The following is a 26,852-nucleotide window of genomic DNA, read 5'->3' as shown; positions in this document are numbered from 1 at the left end:
TTCACCACTACTACTACTACTACTACTACTACTACTAACAACAACAACAACAACAACAACAACAACAACAACAACAACAACAAGAATTGTATGGCCTCGGCTACCGTGTGTAAGCTTTTAATCTGACTGCTTGCTCGAAGATTTCAATGTTCCGTTTTACTCTAAACCTACTAAATGGCAGAGTACTTCGAATCTTCCCTGATGTGGTAGATGTTGTAAAAAGGTAGAAGATTTTCCTGTACAGAAAAAACCGGAAACGAGATATCATTTTCTTTTTCTTGTGGAAGAGTCATCATGACGCACTCGGACTCTCTTCTGAAAAGTTGAGACGAAGATGAAATACATGGATAGATTCGTTCGTCCAAACACCACGACATGCACCAGCCAGGCGAGCATCTGAAGTGCCAATCATCGACCAACAGAGCTGTAGAGAAGCTACTCAGCAGTCATCCATAACCCGCTACACTCTGATCTAGACTATAACTTTACTAGCTTAACTCTCTTTTCGTGTAGTATTATCAGCTTAGATGCTAACAGCAACTTGTAATTCTGGGAATTCATAACTTGCTTCACTCAACATGGGCCTAATGTCTTCTTATTTGTTCTCTCTTGCGTGTTAACCTGGCCTTGGTTTCGATTTTGGCCCTTTAATCTGAAAATGTTTAGAGATATTTCTCCTTCCTCCTCAGCTGTGAAGTACTTCAAAATCATACATGAGATGTAAAAGAGTTCCGACAATATCGAGACATTTCCTGTAAACCGCCAATTAATTCAGCGAACTCCATAATATACGTTTTAAAAATGATTTAAAACCATCAACGAATGTCTGGCTATAGTGCCGATATTCTATGGTTTGAACCCCATCTAAAGTACAGAAGTATTTCTGTAAGGTGAACTTGTATGATTGTCAGCATCGTCAATAAATAGGTAGCTACTAGAGCGATGAAGACCATTGGTTAAATGAAATAGTCTGACCGCCCGACAGTATCGGCAAGCCACCAAACACGCTTGTGAAGCAGTCTAGTATACTACAATCGAGCAATAATGTGGATTAGGCCTGGCTGAACGGCCGAATACCCTTCTTGATGCCAACCCTATGTGGAGAGATGTATTCACTATTGTATACTGTATTTCTATGGTAGTTCGTAAAGTGAGATATGTTGTGTGCAAATGAAGATGTGTATTAAAACGACCACAAACACACACCCCCGACCTAGAGGAATTAACCAAACGTGGTTAAAACTCCATCCCAACCGGGAATCGAACCCGGCGTCCTTTGAACCGAATATCACTAAGCTAACCACATACCCAAGGAGGCAGTGTGTTCGGTCCTCTCTGTATCAATTGCCCCTTCAGTTAATTCCTTTGTTTTCCGTAGTATCGTACCACCACCACCACCACCACCACCACCACCACCACCACCACCACCACCACCACCACCACCAACAACAACAACAACAACAACAACAACAACTTCGTACGGCAAGGAGTTTTTGTTTTATTTCCTGTTATAATTGAGAAAATTTTTAATTATCATATTATACATTAGTCATTAATTCATTAATATAATCATTTTTGTTTACATAGTGAGAATACAAGAAGTGCATTAGTTTAATTATTCAAAACAAAAAACATCCCCCAGGGTATAAAATCAGTAGCAGAGTGACAAGTTACGAATAGCAAATTCCTGTGGAACACAATCCATATCGTCATTAAAACCAGTACCGGTACCTACCATGTAAGGACAAAATTATAATTTTACACCAGATGGAAAGAAATACATAAAACTGTAAAAGTAGTCCAGAAGTCTTTGGAATTGGTCTCTTACAAAGAAATAGCTACTCTGATTTGTAAGTGGTGGTAGTGATTGTTGTTTTAAGAGGAAGTACAACCAGGCAACCATCCTCTATTAACACCAATCAGAGAGGAAAAATTGAAGGGATCCGGCACTTCGAAAAATGAAGGTATCGGCCAAAGAAAGCCAAGGGCCACGAAGGGCGTGAAAATCAAAGACCGCCGGGATCGGAAAAGAACAAGAGTTGACCAACTGAGGTCGGATAGAATAGTTGAAAGTGAGGAGCCAGGCACAAGTGGAAGCAATGCCAGGGCTCAGCTAAGGGCCCCGTGGTCACCAACTCAACTCTTAAGTGCCCCTGGGGGCCCTTTTAGTCGCCTCTTACGACAGGCAGCAGATACCGTGGACGTATTCTACCACCCCTACCCACAGGGGAAATTTGTAAGTAAGTGTTTGTTCACATTAGTTATGCGATATTGAACCGTTGCAGTTGACTGTATTGTGTTAGCTACGCGGTGTTGTTTCTTAAGCGATGGTATAACTTACTCAGGGGCAAGACTGGTCGGCTGTTATATGTTTGGACGACATGATGTTCTCTGCCCGGTCGAAGTCGAACCAAGTCTAAATCAGTGTGTGTAGGCCTCTAGCAGCACTTCATCATACAAGTATGATTTGGAAAATACAGATTGTGGGACTTTATTGCAGGTAGACTGAATTATTGGGAAGTAGTCATGAGAATGATTTTCCTTCACCAGACCTAGACATTTAGCCTGACACTTGCTGCTTTCTCCAACAAGCACGGTTTTTCCCTCATTACTAGGTGGCTATTCGCGTGATAGGCATAGAAATGTCCATAAAATGACCAGACCTCGGAGCCTGATACACATTGTCAGCTCCATAGGTATCCGCCATTCATTTCTAATACTTTTTATTCAAACATCCGCGCCAACACACGCACACTCTATGTTAACACTATAAGCTGTTTTAGTGCGCAGAGCCTGTTTATGTAGCTCACAGTTTCCCTCTCGACGAAACGTATGCTCGTAACACGGGAAGTCCAAATAAAGCAAGCAGCTTCCATTGGAAGCAGAGTACTATTTATCGTGGTCGATACAAATGTGTGTACACTTGACGGCACTTGCCCCCACCACCACACCCGCGTGAGTGCGAGGGAGAGGCAAAAAATCCATACAGACAGCAATAATGAAGCTCAGCTCCCAGACGTATGCAAATATTTGTTGTAGTGCTTGGCAAACTCAAACATTCCGCTCCTGGCTAACGGTCGCACGTTCTCTCTCCCGCAAGCACATTGTCTCCCTCACTCACTCTCATGCACAGCCTCCTGTAACATCGTCTACTATACATCATGTTTTCTTTTAATCATGGGTGTGGCTTTGATTTAACCATTGAGGTGGTGTCAAGAGGAAAAATAGAAGGCACGCTTTCAGAACACACGTACGTGGAGAAGAGACAAAAAAGAAGCACACGAGGGTTTTTTCTCCCTCGGTGAATACCAAGAGTGCTTTGAGTTTTCAATGGCAGTCTTTGAATGCTGTGTAGCTACCCCTATATATCTGTACACCCAAGAGAAGTCTTATTTTAAATGAAAGAACAGTAGGAGTGAGAACAAACAATAATGGAATGGTTCGGAAAAGAAGGATACAAAAGATATGTGACCCAAAACACTCAACGAGCAAAAACCTCGACGCCCTTTAAAACAAAAATGATTACTACCGATAGTAAAAATATGTATATTCGCGCGCTCTTGATTAGCAGATTCTATGAAAATCTAATTAAGGTCTTTGAAACACAGTCTTAAACAAGACTACTACTACTACTACTACTACTACTACTTCTTTCAACAAAGTTACTGCTGTCCACCTTTCATCTGCCACAGTCCTACTTCTTATAATTAAGCATCTTACCAACTGACCCCACGAAATTGGGTTAACATGTCATTCTTATACCCTGGCCAAGATCATAATTGACCTTAGGATCACTAACCACTCAGTCCCAGTGACCGACACATTGTATTATCTGCCAATACATATAGAAGTATATACATATCTTCATTATAGACTATTATGTCCTTTCAGCGTTCAGTCTGCAAGTCCCTGTGTATCAGCTAAACGCCTCCACAATCCTTAATTTGCACCTACCTGTGTGACACGTTAAGGAACATACCTCTTATCTTCAAATCATTCGAAACGGAATCTATAGTAAGCAACATCGTCTCGGGACTCCATCTGCATCTCTCCCCCTCCAATGACCGAATCCATTATTTTGGCACGTAATCTAACCTCCTCCATTCGCCTTACATGACCTCACCACCAAAGCCGGTTTATGCGCACCGCCAGGAAACACCGCTTAGCCTTCATCTAAGTCTTGCCATTGTTCCCATTTGTTTGTACCAACGACCTTTCTCGCTGCTTTCATGTTACTTCCAACTTATGAGTAAGATTTCCTGAGTCATCCAGCTTCCATTGTCGTACAGCAATGTTGGTCTGAAAACAGACCGGTGTAAACATCTGTAGTTTTGTACGGGAGCTGACTTCTTTCTTACAGAATACTGCTGATCGCAACTGCGAGCTCAGTATATTAGCTTAGCTCCACCTTAATTCAATCTCACTACCATCCTGGGAGAACAGATATCCTAAATACTTTACATTTTCTACCCGTTCCAAACCTGACACTCAATTCTCTTAGGTTTCTTCCCAACTGACATCACCTTAGTCCTGAAAATGCTCATTTTCATGATTACTCACTGCATCTATTTTTAAGCTTCACGATATTACATCCCAGGCTTTCAGCCCAGTCTACTATTAAGACCAAGCAGTCGGCGTAGGCCAAACTGTTACCCACATATCCACCTAACTAAATCCCTCCCCGCCCCTTTGTACATTTCAGTAAAGAATTCACGTAAACTATTGACAACAACAAAGAAAGGTTACAGCCTTGCCTAATTCCTGAAAGTACCCTGAACAAAGAACTCGTTCTAACATCAACTCTCACTGCAGCCCAGTTCCCAACATAAATGCCTTTGACTACTATTAATAATCTACCCTTAATGCCACAGTCCCCCAGAAAAGCGAACATATTTTCCCTCGGTACTCTGTCATATACTTTATCTAGATCTACGAAACATAAACATACTGTCTATTCCACTCGCAGCATTTTATCAATGACCTGGTACATACTGAATATCTCATCCTGACAGCCCCTCTGAGATATGAAACCACACTTGTTTACACCCAACTTACTCTCAAGTAATGATCGCACCCTCCCTCCCAAAATGGCAGTGTACAGCTTGCCTAGTATACTAATCAATGAAATATTTCTTTAGTTGTTGCAATCTCTCCTGTTCTCTTGTTTATAGATAGGTGGAATTGCCGGTTTCGTCCAATTTGTTTGCGAGGACACTCCTCTTGGCAATATAAATAATCCCGAACTGGAAATTTCTTAACAAAATACCTTAATTTTGAGCCTTCAGACGAACCCACACTAGGAAAAACTAAGTGTAACGAAGAAAATTTACAAAGCATTCGGACAGTATGTGATAGCGAAACCTGTAGGCGAGCACTGACAAACCATTGATTCAAGTCGCAGAAAAGTAAGAAATGTCCTAGTTAGTGTGTTGAAGAGTGACAAAACTGCTTGTGAACATCTTTATTTGCTAGCATATAAAAAATGCCTGCTGCAAACCATGTCACTGTAGCTAGGTTGTTTAATGAAGCCGTGCAGTTACTTTGGCCAAAAGGTGTAAAATACGATAGTGCTGATAGTGCAGTTAACATGAAAATGAAAAAAAAAAAAAAGCAAACCGAAAGCCTTTCTGTAAGCTTTCCGAAAATGATACGCGTAACTTGCGTAGTTCATGCTCTACACAGGTTATGTGAAACTCTACGAGCTCAGTATCCTAAAGTGGATAAATTAATGCATAATGGTAAAACAAAGTCTTTGAAAAAGCACCCTCAAGAATCAACATCTTCTGCTTCCTCTTCTGCCTATTGTCAGGCAGTGGGGTACCTGTCACAGAACTGTGGTATACTCTGCAGACAACTTCGAAAGTTTCGTATCCTTTATGAATGCACTTGATAAAAACGAAGATAATCGTCAATTGAGATCTTCAAGAGTTACTGAAAGACAGCTCTTTGAAAAATGACTTGGCGTTTATATCTGCCAATCTAAGTTACTTGTGTAAAACCAAAGACATACCTGAGAAATCCACTAACCTAATGACCGAAACAGTGAAGTGCGTGCTGTTAAAAATAAAACTACACTCACTCTCGGTCTCGCAAGTACAGGGACTGTCAAGTACCAATTTTTTTCTGGAAAAATAGAGGGTTTAAAAATGTGCGAAGCTGCTAAAGTACTGGAGGATGCTCATGTTGGTGAAATTGGAATTGATGTTGATGACATTCCTCTCTTTACATATGCGTGTCTGACGTCCTGTGATGTGGAGCGATCGTTCACAGTATACGTTTACACTAGCCAATTATTGCAGCAATTTACTTGCAGGGAGCAACTTGCTGCGCCAATTGCTAGTCTAAATTCCTCAGCAGCTGACTTGCGGCGGTTAGCAATTTCTTGGGCAAGACGTTTGCAGCCAGTCTCGTGCTATGCTAATACAGTAGAATTCCATTAGTCCGGCATCCAACAGTCCGGAACGCCCGATGGTCCGGCACCATTTCAGGATTTTTAAATGTTTTAATAATGATCTCTCCTGAACAATTTGATGCATTATTTGTCGAAACCACTGGAACTGAATTTTTTATTATTTCAAAGTTAATAATGCAAATGTATCTGATACAATCCAGTTGATATGCATTGATTTACTTAAATATCTCTATCTATGAAAATCTTGTCTAGAAGGCGTGTGCTAAACTGAGTACTGGAATGCCAACCATATGATTAAAAAAAAAAAAAGATTTCAAAAATTGAATGTATGGGCCACGTTTAAAAACAGATGGGAACATGCCTTCAAAAATTCAAGCAGACAGAAGGAAAAGAGAAGTTGTAGATGGAAAGACTCTAAATGGTAAAGGTAGACTTACAGAAAAAAACATCTATGAACTTCGGCATTATTATGGAATGGCAATAAGAAACAATACGATTGAAAACAGGAGTGTGTTATTAAACTAATGATTCTGCCGAACAACATTTTACTGCAAAACGCCATGTTTTAGCTGTTTTCGCTGTACGCCTTAACCTATATCGTAGTAAGAGGTACTGCCCGATAGTCCGGTATTTTCAGTAATCCGGCACCAGGCCGGTCCCGAACGTGCCGGACTATCGGACTTCTACTGCACAAGTGGAAGGCGCAAGTTGGTAAGTAGGTGATCACATTTCACACATTTATTTCTCTCTATATTTTAATTTAATTTAGAACCTAATTCAATTCATGCAAGCACCAGGAAGGACATTGGTGAACTAATACAACATATCCAGAGCTTCCCAGAAATTTGGGACGTTTACAGCAGTCAATTCAACGACAGAAAAGACACCCAATGCTTTCAGTACCAATGCAGAGGACTTTAACACGCCACCGAAGGAAATACTGAGACAATGGCACAACCTGTAAACACAGTTTCCCCAGCATGTGAAGAAACTTGTAAAAATAAAAAGTGGCTCCTTAGGAATACCAGCCGAGTTTCAGCTATGAAATTCATAGAGACTAGAATAGCAACGATTTCGGACACAAAGTATATTCCTTAGCAAATAAGGGTATAATTCATGATGAAATAATTGATCCATGCTTAATATTTGTCTCTGGCAAGCATGGTTCCATTTACACGGGTATGTTTCGACGCAGAATAACAGATATTGGAGTGCAGAAAGCCCCCATTTCATATATGAAATTCCTCTACATGACGAACGGATGCCTTTGCTGGCAAGATCTAGTGTTTACAGTGCACTATGTCTTCAGGCGTGGGCTAGAACAATTTTGTTACTTTCATTAACCTGTCTTAGTCTCATCCTTGGCTTTGATAACATGAAAGTGATCGAGGTATGAGCAATGCTAGTAGTGACAATCCTTCTGCAGCAAGTCTCTGTTATGAATCGTGTGAAAATGTTGCTCATAGGGTCAGTTGGTGCGGGCATTTCAGTGGGCTTGGCAGACTGATATGTAATAGCAACTACTGGGTCAGTGAGGAAAGCAACGGGAAACTACCTCACTCCTCATTTCCCTAGTACGCCTCTTCAGTGACGCCTGGGCTGATGGCAGAGCTGTTGAGGTCCAAACCAGCCTTCAGGTTGAGCACTCAACATACATGACGAACGGATCGGAGTATGGTGCGCAGTGAATGGATACAGAATTATAAGACCTATCTTTTTCCAGAGCACAATTAATGCAGAAAGATACAGGGATAATATACTCAAACCATTTTTTGTAGAACTGACTGACACCGACTGTTGAAATGGATATTTGTAAGTAAGTGTTTGTGCTCTGGAAAAAGATAGGTCTTATAATTCTGTATCCATTCACTGCGCACCATACTCCGATCCGTTCGTCATGTATGTTGAGTGCTCAACCTGAAGGCTGGTTTGGCGCATACAGCTGACACATTAAACTCAATTGAGGAAATTATTGAAGACCCGTGTTATTAGTACGGAATTATGGCCGCCACGGCCCCCAAATTTAACTGTTTGTGACTTATATTTATGGGGGGGGGGGGCTTAAGAAATAAAGTGTATGCAAGAAACCCTCACACGTTTCGTAAGACGAAGCCAGAAATGTGTGGATGCAGGAGAACATTTCCAACATCTCCTGTCATAAGGTACGGTACGAGTTTAATTCTTAATTACAAATTGTCTTACTTCTTATTTTCTTAATTTTAATTCTTATCTGACGTCATGCACGGTAAAGTGAGCGAAGTTGTCATGCCGCGGAGCATGAGTCAACGGGAAGCAGATAAGCTGGGCGCGCCTGCCGGCCAACTGATGAGAGAAACTCACTGTACTACACAGACGTCTGACGCAGAGCCTACATGGCACAGCATGACCTGGCATGAAAAACCTGACAAAGTTAGCGTGGTCATCAAAATTCACTATTTCACTGAACAAAGCTATTTTACGTGCATTTTTCTGATTAACAATACTGATAGGAACATTCATTATATTCTACTTCTCTGTTCAAAACATTATGTAGGTTTTTGCGGGGTGAGGGTGGGCGAAGAAGACAATTAGTGATATGAATTGTTAGCCTTACTTACACAAAACTTCAGCAGTTATTCGTCTGCCAGAACACTGGATAGTCCTAACTTCCTAAAACATGTGGGCATAAAAAGGGCCATAATGAACCGCGTGCTTTAACTAGGCTGGCTATCCTAAAGTATCAGAAACTTCGGTGAGTAGATTTTTCAGTCCCAACTCCCGTAAGTGTCAGCAAGCCATCTGCTTTGTGCAGCGGGACGGTCTACTCTAACCAAATGCTGCAGGTTCATATTAGAAGGAAATAAGTATTTTTACGACTTGAATATCACAATTTCCAACAAAATTCAAAGTGACTTACTGAATCATCTAAATACAGTTGCTCCAATGATATTGGTGTTGGCCCGTCCAATGCCAGTTGATATGTTGGAGTATTTCCGAATTCATGTGGCAAATAGAAACGAGACTCACTAGATGGGGGATGAAGGAGATAGGTATTTGTTGACTCCGTGACATGACTTCGCTCGAAGTGGAGCATTCGTTGAACTTCCGGTTGCATTATTTTGTTACTGAATGGAGCAGTGGCGTTATAGCAACAACGAGATGGTGGTGGTGAGAAGTTTTCTGATCCTTCAAAGAATTAATTAATGTTATTGGCTTTATGTCCCACTAACTACTTTTTTCGGCTTTCGAAGACGCCGAGGTGCCGGGATTTTGTCCCGTGGAGTTCTTTTACGAGCCAGAAAATCTACCAACACGAGGCTGACGTATCTGAACACCTTCAAATACCACCGGACTGAGCCAGGACTGAACCTGCCAAGTTGGGGTCAAAAGGCCAGCGCCTCAACCGTCTGAGCCACTCAGCCTGGCCTTCGAAGAACTAAGGCATCGGCAAAAGAAAGGGATGGGACACGAAGAACGTGAAAATGAAAGACTCCCTAGGACTCGCAAACCTAATATCATCGTGGTAACAAGAGAACAAGAATCGATCAAGAGAAATCGGATAGGAAAGGTAAAAGTGAGGAGCCTGATACAAGTAAACGGAAGCAATAACAGACTCAGCTAAGGGGACCGTGGTCACCAAACCACGCTCCCAAACTGACAGCTCCTGGCCTGTAGGTCGCCTCTTACGACAAAATGTATTTACTTTGCGGGGTTATATGCGTATCATTATTTATGCAACATTACCTCATAATAGGACGAACTTGTGTGAAGAAGCAAGCGAAAATGGCACATCCCTAATACTGTTTAGGGTGCAAAAAAGCATTGTAAGGAACTAAAGGATGGATATCTTGAACAAATTTTGTCAATAAAATCGTACTAGGTGTACACGGTAACGAAACTGCACAGCTTATTTACGTTTTTCTTCATTCAAGCCGGGCTGAGTAGCATATTAGGTAGAGCGCTGGCCTCCTGAGCTCAAGCTGGCAGGTTTGATCCCAAGTACTAAAATACGCCAACTTCGTGTCGGTAGATTAACCCGCTACTTCTCCGAAGCTCCTGTTATTTTAGGCCACCCACTCAGCAGTAGTATAAAACACATGGTGTATGACCAAGATAATGTGGATACGAAACATGAAGTAAAACGTTTGGCACAAGTAAGTGGAAGCAATGTCACGCTCAGCTGTGGGCGGTGTGGTCGCTACTTATTTCAATAATAATAATAATAATAATAATAATAATAATAATAATAATAATAATAATAATAATAATAACAAAAAACACAACAACAATTGCATACGAGATATTCAACGTCTCACCAAAAGCCACCGGTCTGCTAAGACTGAAGGGGTGCATGATACCTGTCTCAGAAGTTTACCTTCGTGTGCCGACAAATCTAATCAAAGTATGCTCTCACTCACTCTTAAATACCACCGACCAGAGTGTGGATAAAACTCACGACCTTGGGCATTTCTACAGTATATGCCATTCACGCTAGACAAGGATAGAGTTGAGGCTTAAGCTTAATTCATAAAGAGACTACCACAGTATACTTTGAATATTATTACAGGAATAAAATAACAGGAGCACTCCCTCCTTTGAAATCAAACGAACTCCGAGCTTCAGAACGTTAAAAAGAAATAGTTCAATTAATTTCCACATAATCGTGCCCATATTAATACGTTATGATTTCATATTATGAGCAGGTCAGAGCCATGTTCGACACATGTCCACAGAATATGTACGATCCTATTTACCCACCCCTGATTGAGTCTAATTAAAATCGAATTTACGGTAATTGAACTGCTTTCACTACCGGTGTAACTAATGAATAATTACGATGTTAAAAGGTATTGCATTACATAACATCACAAATTATTTTGTATCAGTCATACAATCACATCTACCGACCTCGATAGCTGCAGTCGCTTAAGTGCGGCCAGTATCCAGTGATCGGGAGATAGTGGGTTCGAGTCCCACTGTCGGCAGCCTTGAAGATGGTTTTTCGTGGTTTCCCATTTTCACACCAGGCAAATGCCGGGGCTGTACCATAATTAAGGCCACGGCCGCTTCCTTCCAACTCCTAGGCCTTTCCTATCCCATCGTCGCCATAAGACCTATCTGTGACAGTGCGATGTAAAGCAAAAAAGAAAAAAGAAAAACCCAATCACATCTACGCAATTCCGTGTTACAAACCTAATACTGAATCTTGATGCATAGTGAATGAATAGATAGTGGAAGTACTAGCAATGCTACACCGAGAGGATACAAGCCCGCACAACAATTCTGATACAATTCTAGCGTCGCTAAGACTTTCTAAATCTACTAGTGAACTAACACTGCATATTACAGTACCTACATGCGCATAACCATTTTCAGCATCTAATAGATGAGTATTCCACCTAGATGACCATCTACAGCAGGGTCTCTCAGGGTGCATGTGCCTGGTGCATGCACTGTGCACGGTGCAAAAGACGACTTCGCTTGGTTGACCAGAGTGCAGACCCCCACTCCTCGATTTGGAGCAATAGCACTTTCTCTCTCTTTCCCCACGCCTTTCTCGCTCGCTCCCCGTCTCCCTCTTCCTCACTTGCTCCGTAGTGCTCCAAATCCGAGCTGAGTTAAGCCGAGTTGAGCCGAGCCTAGCCGAGTAGGCCAGAGGCGAAGCGTTGGTCCGAGCCGAGCCGAGCGGGACCGATGCACTGTGCACAGGAACTCAGCACCGCTGTTTGCACGCGTGAGGTTTTGGGCGTTTGAGAGGCCCTGATCTACAGTGACTCACATAATTATTCGGACACGTTAATTTATAGCCTTTGCTACACACTGGCCCTATGGTTCAGAGACAATATTGTACACGCAAAGTAGTTTCTGACAGAACCCAATTTGACAGATTCAACACGGCGTTGAAATGTGTACTTTTGGTAAACAGGAGAAAACCAGTGACCCTGGAACCTCAGAACTCAGTTAACGTGCTTCAACAAAATTATTCGGACACAAGTCAGTTGCCATGCAGAGGTCGTGTGTAGAAGAGCCACGGACAGTATAAACGTAAACATTCAGTGAGTTAGAGTACTCTGTACAACTTAAGAGAAAGTGGCTTGCAGAGGAAGAGAGTACAATCGAACAGTGGCAGCTAGTAATTTTTTCCACCATGACAAAGGTAACAGTTGTCGTAAAATTGCTGAAATGTTACAAATGAAGAAAAGTACAGAGGAAGATAGGATTGAACATCTACCGCATACGGGACGTCCAAGAACTTTTTCTGCGAGAGAAGAGTTATATCACCAGAAAGACATAAAAGGAACCCAAGTTAAGTGCTCCAAAACTCGTTACGGAGATTGCCGCAGACATCGGAAAGAAAGTGCATCCCAAAACAATACGGAGAGTGCTCAGAAGAGGTAACATTCACGTTCACGACCATATTGCAAGAAGGAAGCTCTTCATAAATCAAATGAATCGAAGAAAGAGAATGCCGTTTGCCAAAGAGAATGTTAGAGAGGACAATTAGTGGAGGAATGACGTTATAATTCCTGATAAGAGTAAATTAAACATATTTCAGTCTGGAGAGGATAACAGTTTGTGCGGCGTCCTAATACTGAGCTTCAAGAGAAAAATCTGAAAGCAAACTGTGAAGGATGGCGGTGGACATCTAATAGTCTCGGGGTGCAAGTCGACGAATGGAGTTGGTGAATTGGTTTTTTTAATGAGGGTAAAATTGACCACTTTCAATACCTTAGAATACTGAGGGACAATATGAAAAGGAGTGCCGAAAATATGGGGATTGGTGAACATTTTAAGTTTTATCAAGATAACGACCCAAAGCATATGGCCTGGAATGTAAGGATATGGTTATTGTTTAATTGCCCAAAGGTGCTTCATCCTCCCCTTTAATCACCAGATTTGAATGTGATTGAGAACCTTTGGGACAAACTTCATAAAGAAATAAGAAAAACAACAATCACATCTAGAGAACATCTGAAAAACCCACTTCAAGAAGAGTGGCAGAAGATATCTCCCAATTACACCCGGAAATTAGTGAAGAGCATGCCAAGTCAACTCAGGGAAGTAATTAAAATGAAAGGAAGGACAACCAGACACTGAAACTTTAGGATCATAAGTAAAAAAGAAAGTGTTTGAATAATTTTGTGCAATATTGGTTTTGTTTTTATTTTGTTTTTTAATTATTATATTTTCATTGACAGTGTTCATTAGAAGAATGATGGTCGTTTAGTTTTTATATTCCTTACAGAAACTTGTATTTAATTTATATCAGTGATTTATTATTATTATTGAAATCACTTATACAAAGGAAAATGTAATAAACCATGTCTGTGCAAGTCACTGTAGATAATAGTACATTATGCAACAAGCCTATAACGGCAATAATTAAGACACGAGTATGTTTATAAAACCATTATAGGCAAGTTGCATACGACTGTTTATGCTCGATGATATTATAACTCTATTTTTTTAAATATTCATAAATTTCTGTCTAGATGTCGCTTGAAAGTTGAGTTTACTGAACAGGCGCAGAGCGCATGCGCTGGGTTATTTGATTTTCCGTGACTGGATCGCAATGTCACATGTTTTCAAAGCTTTGATAGACGGTTATCATAACCAAGCTTTATTTCAAATACAAATTGTTTATTGTACAGTTGCTGTTGGTGAAGTGAATTTGCGGGAATGTGCCGTGTGGTTGTGGAATATTGGAAGTAGAAGGTGCCTTGATGTTAATATGTGTGTCCGACATGTTTGATTTTGCTATCCTTACCTAATTGGTCAAACAGTTGTATCATAATGAAAATCTGAACTCTGATTGGTGGAGAACCTGTATCATAATGAAAATATGAACTCTGATTGGTGGGGAACCAGTATCATAATGAAACTTGAATTATAATGAGCCTCATTAAGATTCAGTTTTCTGGCATATAATGCTTATATTTCGGCATCGTCGAGCATAAATAAAATTATCATTTTGTGTGCACACTTCAATTTTTTTTGCATCATACTTTGATTTTACATCTGATAAGGTACATAAAAGTCAAAGTTGGTTCAGTTCAATTTTTGTCTGTCTGTCATGACATTACGGGAAGTAACTTATCATAATTTCACAAAAGTCAGTAGTTTTCAGGGATAGCCAGGCTGTGTACCAGGTCGTATATAGAATGTAATTAACAAAGTTCAGTACTCGAACTTCTAGGAATGATACAAAAGACTGCTCAGATTGCAATTCAGTTGAATCTTTTAAGAGAACAGTGCTGCCAAACACGTGCTGCCTGTCATACGTGTTCAAAGACTCCAGGCATGTACTGTAGAGCAGAGGTGCTCAGCTTGGTGCCCATTGAGGCTAGCCCAAGGCGACCGAGCTGGCCTGACGTAGATGTGGGCAGCTTACGTAGCAAGCATACGTCAAAGTGAAGCAAGAGCACGAACACAAATAGCCGGGAAGTGGAGCAGTGACGTTCGATTTGTGACTACGAAGCTATCCTCTACTTCTCAGCGAAATCTTGATTGGGGTATAGTTTATTATTATTATTTTCTTTTTCAAGAAGCTATAATCACAAGAAAACTGACCTTTTCAAGATGTTCCGGTTTGATTTATATTGTGCTCAATATAAACAGTCTGTTTAATTTTATATTTATACCAGTAGGCCTACATTCAAAGAAAACTTGACATGTCATAATTTTTTTGTTACAATGTACAAAGACACAGGGTTAGGCCATGGGTGTCAAAGCATGCCTGCTGTAAGTGCAGTGCTCGTGATAGATACCTGTGCACGAGGGCACAAGTCACTTTGCCTCTGTCGGCTTGTACTTACCTACATTGCTGACTCAGGACTGTGCACGCCTACCAGTGACAGGTTCCAGTTACCCGTTTTGGTCTACAAGTAATGGTTGAAACATTCAACTGTATAGGCTGTGGCATAAAGAATGATACATTAATTTGTTAGTGTGTGTTTGTGTACTTCTGTATCAGAATGGTTACTTAAAGAAAGGCTACTTTTATCACAGCCTGTTTTATTTTGTTGAAGTTTATAAAAATGACGTTTTGCTACAGAAGTGATATGGTAGCGGCATAGTATTCGGTATTATTCTGCTTCATAATTGTTCATAGGAGAGTTGAGCATGTTAAGCCCCTAAAAAAATAATCGCCTTTTATTTTGTACTTCATTGCTTACGGCAATCTTTATTTATTTTTCTGGCACACGATGATTACAAAGCACATTTCATGCAAACACCGTCTTGAACACATTTAATTATGTATGTCCTTCTATGAAACAGTATATGCATGTAATGCACGGAGTACCATAGTTATGAATGTGTAATGTACATCTCTCTGCGCTTGCACAATCGAATAACGTCCTGGATAACGTTCAATAGCTGTTTCTCGTGGAAGCAGAGTTGTCAGCCCATGATCTTGACATGCCTCGTTCAAGCGTACAAGCTACGATTACAGTTCCTTGGATGGGAATGACAGTAGATCCATAAAAAAGGTAAAATTCCGGTTATTTATTCAACAAAACATAACATATTTACATAATTCAACGAGTTTACTGCTTGATTTTGCACAGTGTTGTAGTGTTATGTGACTACACCTGTTCACTGAATTTCTAAAAAAGTATTTAAAACTTATCAGGCGTCCGATGATAACATTCTCTAAATGACGAGGGAGATTCATCACGAGTGATGACATAGATATTTACTATCCAAGATTTAAGTACAAGAACAGTGTAAATGCACCTACCAAATAGATTTACAGTATGCCTACAAATTAATAACCTAACTTATGTTATCCTCGATCAGCATGATTGGCTCGTTGGTGAGTTTACCAGATAATTTAAACCCAAGCAACCACAAGCCACAGTTTATCTACATTAACTTCGTATTGGATAAGAAATGTTTCTAAAGCATCTCCTAAAATATAATAGTGAAAACTGTAATTCATTACTTACAGTACAAAGATATTTGAGCTTGTAAGCCTAACTCTTTATTGTATCCCATCAAAATACATAAACTGCAATGAAGATAAATAACTTGTTTCGTATAACGTAACTTGAAAATGACGTTGATTTTGGCCCTCTTTCTTTCATTAATTTCTGCCTCCATTTCAAACTCTGTATTGCCGCAGTGATCGAGAGTGAGTGGGAAAACATTGTTCGACCTTCACAGCCTATGACGTAACCACAACGTCACTGTGACTGATACTGATCGCCTGCCTGCCCGCCTGTTTGCAGTGCTGTGTGTCCAAGGGACGAAATGCTAAACGAAGTATTAAAAACCAAGCCTTTTATTGGCAACACAGTTATCAGTTGTTCAATAACCCGTCAGTGACAGGTATTATGTTAGCCAGTTAGTTACAAAGAAGTATTGTTGATAAACAACATGGACTAGAGTAAGTCTAAGGGCAGACTAGCCGTTACTTCATTTGGTGGCGTTAGTAATAATCCGAATATGACTTATGAAGGCTGTTAGGAAAGAAGTCTTCGTTATAGAATACAGTAAATGAAATGCGTCTGCCACCATAGTTTTGGCGTTAGTGTAGCAGTTCTGCACCCAGTGGTCAGAGTATGATGTCAAACATTGCTGTGAATTTAAGAATTGATTGAGGAACTGGACGGGTATTACAGCTAGCACCGGTACTTGTATAAAAGTGTTGTTGATAAACAGCATGGATTAAAGTCAGTCTAACTAGGCAAATGTCAGGATGGTCTCTAAACCATGAACCATGACCACAACGTTCCCAATCCAACCCTCAAGTACAGCAACATGGATTAACACACACACTTCACAACTAGAATACAGACCTAGATGTCTCAAATCCATTACGTGAAGCAAACAACAGTTTAAAAGCGAACAAATGCTAAGAGGAGAGAATTGCTGATATTTCAAGAATAATTTGTGCAAGACATTCAGTAATTTCGCAAAAGTGTTCACGTTCCTACACTTGCCAAAATCTATCCTCAAATCTATAAGTGAGATGGCTGAATCTTACAGAAATGTGCTAACTAGCGACTATGAAGAGTGGAAGAGATTAATGTAGAGTCATAGCAGAAGGATTTCCATCCAGAGGAGCGAGGTTGGAATCCTAAGGTGGAAATTCCACCTGAAAAATCACGTGACTTCAGAAAGGGTGTCCGACAAAACCCAAAATGGGTCAGGCTGGTTCCATCGATCACAGATATAACTGAGATCACTATTTGCTTTACGTCACACCGACACAGATAGGACTTATAGCGACGATGGGATAGGAAAGGCCTAGGAAGTGGAAGGAAGCGGCCGTGGCCTTAATTAAGGTACAGCCCCAGCATTTGCCTAGTGTGAAAATGGGAAACCACGGAAAACCATCTTCAGGGCTGCCGGCAGTGGGGCTCGAACCCACTATCTCCCGATTACTGGATACTGGCCGCACTTAAGCGACTGCAGCTATCCAGCTTGGTATAACTGAGATCAGATGAAGAAAATTCAATTTTAACTAATATACATAATACCAATAGTTGTTCATCAGTTATATCCTGAGTCCTCGAATAAAATCTGGCTCTTGCAAATACAGGAATTACGTCACTAAAATGATATGGCTCGCAATTTTGCACCAAGTACAGTAGAGTCTCGGTAATCCGAACTAATTGGGACTGGAGTCTGTTCGGATTACGAAATTTTCAGATTAACTGGAAAATATTTTCTAATAATAATGTTATTGGTTTTACTTCCCGCTAACTACTTTTACGGTTTCCGGAGATTTTCTCCCGCAGGAGTACTTTTACATGCCAGTAAATCTACTTACACAAGGCTGACGTATTTGAGCACATTCAAATACCACCGGACTGAGCCAGGATTGAACCTGCCAAGTTGAGGTCGGAAGGCCAGCGCCTCAACCATCTGAGGAAAATAGTTTCTGCAATACAGTACATACTGTAATTTGAAATGTCCATTCTTTTGCAGTTACATTAATAAAATACTGTATAAATTACAGTAGGGTAGTTAAGAACCCGTAGATGAGAAAATGACAATGAAAATGACATTAGCGAGTGGATGGAAGCTGACTGTCATCAATTACAAACAGACCAAAAATTGTAGCTATGATGGAGAAAGAATCTGGAGTTGATGAGGAACAGAGTGACGACGCCCGCCTTAGAAGTTGCCGCACGCTACGTCGAGAAACCTCCTCTGCTACGCCCACTGACGTGATGTTTATGAGATGCTGGTTTAACACTGCATCTTCAAGTAGGTTCCAATCACTATGGCAAAAGGATCTAACAGACTTTGTATAGATAAACAACCAGTGACTGATGGTTTATGACGTCTAATTATGTTTACATTAAGTTATTCTAGTAAAATATGACTAATAAAATGCAAGTAAATCTTCATTCTATAATATGTTCTTTCATTTCAATAAGGAGATTTTTTTTAAAAAAATTGAATATTTCAGTTTGGATTAACCGGACTTTCGGATTAACGGGGTTCGGATTAATGGGACTCTGGTGTACTTACATGATTGATTCAGTCGCATAACTGCTGGCTTTCTACCATGGTCCGAGGTTCAGTGACTGCACAGAGAGGAATTTTCACCCGAAAAGCCACAAAATGTCAGGAATGGGGTATGGCATACTCTCGATCAAAACCTAAACTGAGCAAGGGTGCCTTCAACGAGCCTGCAAATAACTGGGAGCTGAAAATCTTTTTTTTATTTCGTACTGGCTCCGCAATAAATAAATTCACCTTGGAAAGCTCATTTGTTTACAGCAAGTTGCACCGACACAGATAGGACATATGGCGATGATGGGATAGGAAAGGGCTAGGAGTGGGGAGGAAGTGGCCGTGGCCTTAAGTAAGGTGCAGCCCCAGCATTTGCATGGTGTGAAATTGGGAAACAACAGAAAACCATTTTCAGGGCTGCTGCCAGTGAGGTTCAATCCAACTATCTCCCGAATGCAAGCTATTAGCTACGTGATCCAAACCGCGTGGCCACTTGCTCAGTCTCATTTGTTTATGTGAACGGTATAGAGAGAAATGATGTGGTAGTTGTAAGGGGCTAAACTACACAATGATCAATCTGTTTTGAAGAAATACCAAGAGGAAGAGATCTGAACTAATGAGGGTTACGGTGCCGCAGAATGTAATGGAAAACACGAGATTTGTGAAAACAGACTCCCTAGGTCATCCAAATCATATATCGGTGGAGTCACAAGAAAACAAAAGCTGGTCAAGGAATGTTGGATATGAATACTTACCAGAGGTGACGACAAAAGTAGAAATAAGAGCAGGCTCACAGGGTGTTTGTTCTAAGGGTGGAAAAGCGAGAGCTAAAAAAATTAAGTTCAATTCAAATTTAAAGCAGAGAGGTTAGAGAATAAAGCTGACCATATTTTTGTGTCCGCCGCCACGGCCAAAGGATTAAAATGAAAGTTAAAATGAAAGCTCCACCTTGACCATGTCGTTACGCTAACCACATGCCTCTCCAGTATCAACAGGTCATCTGTTGAGCAGCAGCCGTCTTGATAGATCAAGGCTCTAATGGCAGTAATGCCATGGATTTTTTATTTCACCCTGATCATCTTAGTATCAGTTTCTTACAACTGACAATCTGCTACAAACCCTAAAAAAAAAGTGGGTGCTCCATGCTTTTCCTTCCCGACTCTATAGAAGTATGCAGAAATGGAATCTAATATACCTATAGACCCGCATAATTTCTGTAGATAGTAGACTTCAATCAGTTTGTCTGTTAAATAGCCAATGCAAGCATTGTCATGAAGATGTCACAAAAGGAAAAGACAGGGATTATTATTAATTTAAGCCCACTAAGGAGCGCTGATGACTAGTTCTTCCTCGATGCTCTTCTTTGTTCCCAATATCTCTTGAGCCCCGCTGATAATTTCTCCTTTCTCTCCTGTGAAAGGGGGTTCCGACTTCTAGGAACTCTAGGTGGTGGGGTCCAAGACTGTACCATAGCACAAAATTTGGAACGTTCTTCTATATCAATGTCTGAAATCCCAGCCGAATCCAAGTCCTTCTGTACTTCATTAAGCCACAAGCTTCCAGTCTTGTAGCTTTTAACCAAAGAGAAGATCTTCTTGGTAAGCCTGTTGCTGTCCATTCGTTGTAGGTGTCCGTAGAACTTAAGCCTCCTACGTCGCATGCTGGTATTGGCTGATTCTAACTGTCGATACAGCTCAGAGTTCGATTTAAGGCTGTAGGTTCCATCTGGGAGCAATCTCGGTCCAAGAATTTTCCTGAGGATACGTCCTTCGGCTTTCTCTAGATCATCCATGGTACCTTTTTGTTCATCAGGAGGGTCTCTGAGGCGTACAAAAACTGTGGTCTAACAACAGTTTTGTAATGACAGATCTTAGCATTTTTCGAAACGCACCTCTTATTATAATGGTTGTAGGATAGTTGGTATGCTGCATTGAGCTTGTTACACCTTTCTAGGATTGATGCACCGTCTCTACCATTGGGGTGGACCCATTCACCAACATATCAAAAACAAATGACTCTCCCAATCGTTCCATGTATGGTCGTCAAAGGGGGGTTTCCGGGATGCCGAGTCTCAAAGTACCTAGTTTTGTCGTACGATATGTGTAATCCTGCCTTCACCGCTATCTCGTGCAGGGCTTCGATAGCAATGACAGCATCCTTAGAGTTGTTGGTTAGGATTGCAATGTCATCTGCGAATGCTAGGCACCTGATCTCAATCTTTCGGGTCCCGGCTCCAATGGCAACTGGTTTGATTTCTAGATTCCTCAGTGTACATTCCCAGTTCTTGATGACTTTATCAAGCATTAGATTAAACAGAATGGGTGAGAGGCCATCACCCTGTCGTACTCCAGTTTTTATCTTGAAACTCCAAGATAGTTCTCCCCTGAACTTCATCTTAGATGTTGTATCCATAAGAGTCTGTTGGATGAGGGTGCGTGTGTTGTAATCAACACCTCGTTCTTGCAGTACGGAGAAGAGTGTCTGGCGGTCGATGGAATCATAAGCTTTTTTAAAGTCGACAAAAACCACAGCGATGTTCATACTCCTTACTTGTTTTAGTTGGAGAATGGTTTTTAGGCTGAAGATCTGCTCGGTACAGGACTGTCCCTGCCGAAATCCTCCTTGATATTCACCAATCGTTCGATCACATTGGCTTTCTACATTGTCCAGTAAAATCCTTGACAGCACTTTGTATACTACTGACAGCAGAGATATCCCTCGGTAGTTGTTGACATCACTGCGGTCACCTTTTTTTATGTGAAGGGTGTATGATAGCTGATTTCCAGTCATCGGGGATCCTGCCAGTCTCCCAGCAGTCGATCAAGATCTGGTGTATGCCCTCTGTGATTGTATTTCCACCTGCTTTTAGAGCTTCCGCAATGATGCCATCTTCCCCGGGTGCCCTGCAGTTTTTAAGATGTCCGATGGCATTAGCAACTTGCTGCATTGTTGGTGGGTTAGATGGGAGGTGTATCTCTGGAGGATCTTCAACAGGTAATCTTTCCGTGGGCTCTTCGCAATTGAGCAGCTGCTCAAAGTAGTTTGCCAAAAGTTCCACGTTCCAGCGGTTAGAGGTGACCAACTCCCCGTCTGTATTCTTAAAGTGAAGACATTGTGGTTTATAACCCGAGAGTTCCTCTTTGAAGGCCCAATAAAAGTTTCTGGTGTTGTACATTTTGAATTCTTCATCTAACTTCTCCAGTCTTGACCGATCTTACACGGAAGCAGGTCCTATTATATACCCTGTCTCGCCTTCGCATAATTTATATAATTCCATTCCGAAACGCGATCATTTTCTTGTTATGTAAACTTTACATACCAAGAGGTTCTTATCAATTGACATTTTGCCATCAGGGGTACAAGCTTCCAAAAATTTTGCCAACAGGTGGTCAAATACTGGAATTTATCTCGTATATTTTGGAAGGAATTTGTGCATTATTCACCTCATTGTCAGAGATATGTAATAAGCTGTAAATATAATAATAATAATAATAATAATAATAATAATAATAATAATAATAATAATAATAATAATAATAATAATAATCATATGTTATTTGCTTCACGTTCCACTAACTACTTTTACGGTTTTCAGAGACACTGAGGTGCTGGAATTTAGTACCGCAGGAGTTCTTTTGCATGCTAGTAAATCTACTGACAACAGGCCGACGTATTTGAGCACCTTCAAATACCACCAATCTGAGCAAGAATCAAACCTGCCAAGTTGGGGTCAGGAGGCCGGCCAGGCCACTCAGTCTGGCGAGAAAAGAAATCTCCTCTGTGTCATCAGTTCATAGGAAATAGGCATAGTGAACAAGCGATTGCGAGAAATAGTGTCCTAATTTAGGTTTCTATACAATCCCCTGCAGCAACAGAATGGCCATAAGAAGCTTTATTTCGTCCTTATTTGCCCGAACACGGTCTTGATCTTGATTCCTTCCTTTCGTCTTACTAAACTGGGTTTTATATGCGATTTCCCGCTCTGCATCTTTTTTTTTTTTTTCTACTTGCTTTACGTCGCACCAACACAGATAGGTTTTATGGCGACGATGGGACAGGAAAGGCCTGGGAGTGGGAAGGAAGCGGCCGTGGCCTTAATTAAGGTACAGCCCCAGCATTTGCCTGGTGTGAAAATGGGAAACCACGGAAATCTGCATCTATTGTCTGTTCAGCTATGTTCTGGCATATCTCGTCATAAAAAGTTATTAAAATATTTCGCTCAGCTTTGTTTTCCCTAAAAACAATCTCTTTACATCACGGTGGAAATTTGGATCAAAGCAGGAATTTCTTTGTCCATTTTCAGTATAAGTTGAGCAAGAACTTGCAATGGTTGGATTGTAATCAGTACTATTGTCACAATTGTCACTGTCATGATCGCTACTTGAACTGGAATCGAACACGTGCTGTCTCTATTGCGACTGCTGAACACTCGAATCAGCTACGCCCAAACCCTGTATATTCGAGCTTGCAGTACTTATTCAAGGTAATTTCTTGTCACTTACGAATTCCCCTTCAGCAGAAATTACTTCACTAATATCACAATTCTCACCACTAAATTCCAACATTTCGTTTACCATGACCCGTAAATCACCTTCCTCTAACAGTGGGGGCCGGTAATTCGTTATAGATAATTTAGCTGGAAAAAAATGTAAGAAAAAGGACCGAATAGAACCCTGGTCACAGTAGTTTGGATGGAAATCATGAAATATGACTATTACGGATGCGTACGATAATAAAATGTTGTGTAACTCGCGATAAACACACACTCCAGTCGTGAAAGAAGAACTCAAGACTGGGGATAATAAATCAGGTCACAGTTCTAAAATGTCATCAGAGAGGTCTGTTCAGTGTCATAATCTCTAGAAATCCCTTCTACAGCAATATTATTACATCCAAGGGACGGTTAGGCGATGAGCTAAAGCTTCAGCGTGGAGCTATTAGGCCTTAGGTCGTTCTTGCCAGGACTCAGCTGCGTTCTTTATGTTGCAACTCATGGATGACACATTGGTATTGGGCGAACATAGTTGAAAATATTCACATCAGAGGGCAGACTCATCCAGAATATGCTGCTGAAAAGGAAATGAACCTCTGCAGGCAGGCAACTGAGAAAAAAATATAATTTGAATCGGCGGATATATCCGCGTTCCCCACCAAGCAAGCGACTTGCAGCCGCGGATCTCGCCACATCGCCCACCGAACGGGTTAAACAACAACAGATTGTATGTAGCGTATAACATTAAAAACTTTTCCTTTTGTTCCAGATTATTAAGCACTTGAAATAACTATGCTGCAGTACATCATAGCAGACAATGTCTCAGCTGTGGAACATTATTTTTGCAACTATGGTATGCTGGACCAATGCTGAAAATTATATTGGAGGGAATCTGAAAAACCACCAACAATGAACAAGACAATTCTTCAATGGGTGAAGTAGTAGGAAGAAAAGTTCCTTTGAGAATCATAACAAAGGGAAGCATGGAAGGCCGACAACCACAATACTGGACAAATGCTGCAAAATCCTCTCTTCTCCAAAGAAAAGTGACCTTGGACATCACAGGAACTCGGTATCATGTGGAGTAGTGTACAATGTATGGCTGGAGATGTTGGGAGTGCACTCATGTAGAATTCAGGTATTCCATGAACTGAAGGAGCCAGATTGATCATGGAAATGGGAGACAACTTTAACAGCTGCCTCCTGGCTGGCTGATTTCAAGACACAATGATTTTCCATATACTTCACAAAGTCCTAATTTGTTGTGTAATGAGCTTTTGTGGAGGATACTGGAAGAAAAGTGCTTCACATCCAGACTGCTATAGTTAGTAGGATTATGAGCCACATAGAACATGTTGTATACAATGGTGAAAAACTTGTAGAACACATAGTTATACGATAGGTAATGGTTGTATCCAAAATGTTACTAAAGTATTTTGAGTAACTGTATAACAGCATGCAATACAAGTATAAAAGTTGACTCACCTCAGATGAGGTTCCTTCATTTTCCTTGGTATTGGGTGCAACAGAAAAGAGTCTTGACACTTCATTATATGTAACCCCAGTTTCTTCTATTGTTGCAAGAAAACGACCGAAGTCTACCAATTTGCACACTCGCAAAAGGGCCTGTAAGATAAGTTGAATTATTAAGTCTCATGAATCAGTTCAAAAACATCATTTCACATTTTTTGAGACGTGACATACCTCTTCCTTTGAATGGAGACAATGGTGCCTCAGAAATTCCCAGTCAATAAAATCATGCGAGATTTTTAGAAATGGTAAACCCTTCAACTCAATATCTTCAGGCATTGGAACTTTCTGAAATATATCTTGAATATTTTTCAGTTTATAAAACTTAGCACCATCATTTTCTGAAAATATTTTAGAAAAAATTCAACATGAATGTTTTAAATTTTAAAATATCGTATAGCAACACTTAAGAAGCACTATCAAATAAATAATAAGTGGTGAGGTACAGACATTCTGCCCTTACTTGATAAGATAGTTAACTACTATTATGATCTATTTTCTCTTCTCAGAAACTTTCAATGTTCCTATAGACATGATACTGTATAGGCTTTTGGGCTTATGCCGTGTCAAGAAAAGGTGAAATTCTTTACACTTCGCAGAGAACTGTGCTCTGCGTCATCAGAAGAAAATCTCGACTGTCCATGAGAAAGGCTTCTTAAACAATGACTTTTTAAAATGTAGACGTTAAAATAGAAGTGGAAATTGTACATTCATTCGTCACCACATGGCTGCCTGAACATGGAACAGCGCTAGCGTTCAAAGCGGAAGCTGACCGAACCTTCAGAAATCAGTCTAAGGGGGTCACATAACATGTGTACGTAACATATGACATTGACAGGTGTACGACGTTGACATAAGCCTGGAATGAAACATCTGGCGATGAGGAAAACTCATTTGGGAAACACCACGATGAAATAACAGTAGTGAAGGGACAGAGAAGGGAACTACCTACGTAAATCCCTAATGGCTGGCAACCAGGTATTACTTAATTGATAGCCAGTGTCCCTGTTGAAACTGTTAGGATTTCTACGTATTTCCACAGTTTGCCGTATAATCCTGGACCTGTAGTGTCTAGTGTGGGTAAGAGCTCGAGCATCTTGGAACATGACATCATGACCCGACGACAGAGCGTGCTCAGCTATTGCCGATTTGTCTGGCTGGTTGAGACGAATATTACATTCATGTTCCTTGATACGGGTACCAATGGACCGGCATGTTTGGCCAATGTATACCTTAGCGCAAGTACAGGGAATTTCATATACCGCAGGATGTAAAATATCAATAGAATAGAATATATCAATGTGCTAGCAAGGCTCTTGTGATCGAGAGAGTGCATTACACTTGTAGGGAACTGGATTCAGTCTCCCGAGAGTTGTTTCGTTTACACCTGCTGTTAAGCAACACTCTCTCATAGGAATTGTGGTTGACTTTCGATCGCATTACTGCTATACAGGCTGAACGAAAATTCAACCAGGTGTCATTCAGACAGAAATCAAAGTTCCTCCGACTAGCTTAGAAACAGGCGGTCTCTCGCACGAACCTGGATTCTAGTAAAACTGTCGTCAATCTTTCCCAGAAATCCTTAGCCAAGAACCAAATGGCAGTTCTAGCTAGGGATCTTAATTTCGCTGTCGCGTCCTCTAAAGTTCCCACTGAGGAGTTAATTACTTCCGTTGACGCAACCATCCACAAACTACCTACGGATGAGGCTGAGGAGTTAAGACAGAAATGTGTGAGACTCATAAGGTCCATTGTTGTAATGTACCCAATTTAACAAGAGGCGAAAGGAGAGCTCTGAAGGCACTTAGAGATGATTCTGAACTGACCATTCTTTCACCTGATAAGGGTAATGTGACAGTGGTTATGGACACTGACAAGTATAAGATTTCGGCTATATTGTCAGAGCCTGCTTACAGACTGAGCTCATGAGACCCCACCACTCATGTGTCCAACACCATCGTGAAGTTC

At 40.8% G+C, this 26,852-nt stretch overlaps 1 protein-coding gene across 1 annotated transcript in view; it reads right to left on the bottom strand.

Annotated features, from left to right (window-relative positions):
- Smg5 (Smg5 nonsense mediated mRNA decay factor) overlaps positions 1–26,852 on the bottom strand; it is a 358,955-nt gene that overhangs the window by 214,572 nt on the left and 117,531 nt on the right. Inside the window, exons 10-11 of the mRNA XM_067137979.2 lie at positions 25,059–25,225; positions 24,840–24,980 (exon numbers count right to left, since the gene is read on the bottom strand). Of these exons, the coding sequence (XP_066994080.2) occupies positions 24,840–24,980; positions 25,059–25,225 (308 nt within the window). The remainder of the gene's footprint in view (positions 1–24,839; positions 24,981–25,058; positions 25,226–26,852) is intronic.

The sequence above is a fragment of the Anabrus simplex genome, chromosome 1, assembly GCF_040414725.1.
Source record: "Anabrus simplex isolate iqAnaSimp1 chromosome 1, ASM4041472v1, whole genome shotgun sequence".
Lineage (NCBI taxonomy): Eukaryota > Metazoa > Arthropoda > Insecta > Orthoptera > Tettigoniidae > Anabrus > Anabrus simplex.
Note: the sequence above shows the minus strand (reverse complement) of the source record. Positions and strands in the feature narration are given on the sequence as shown.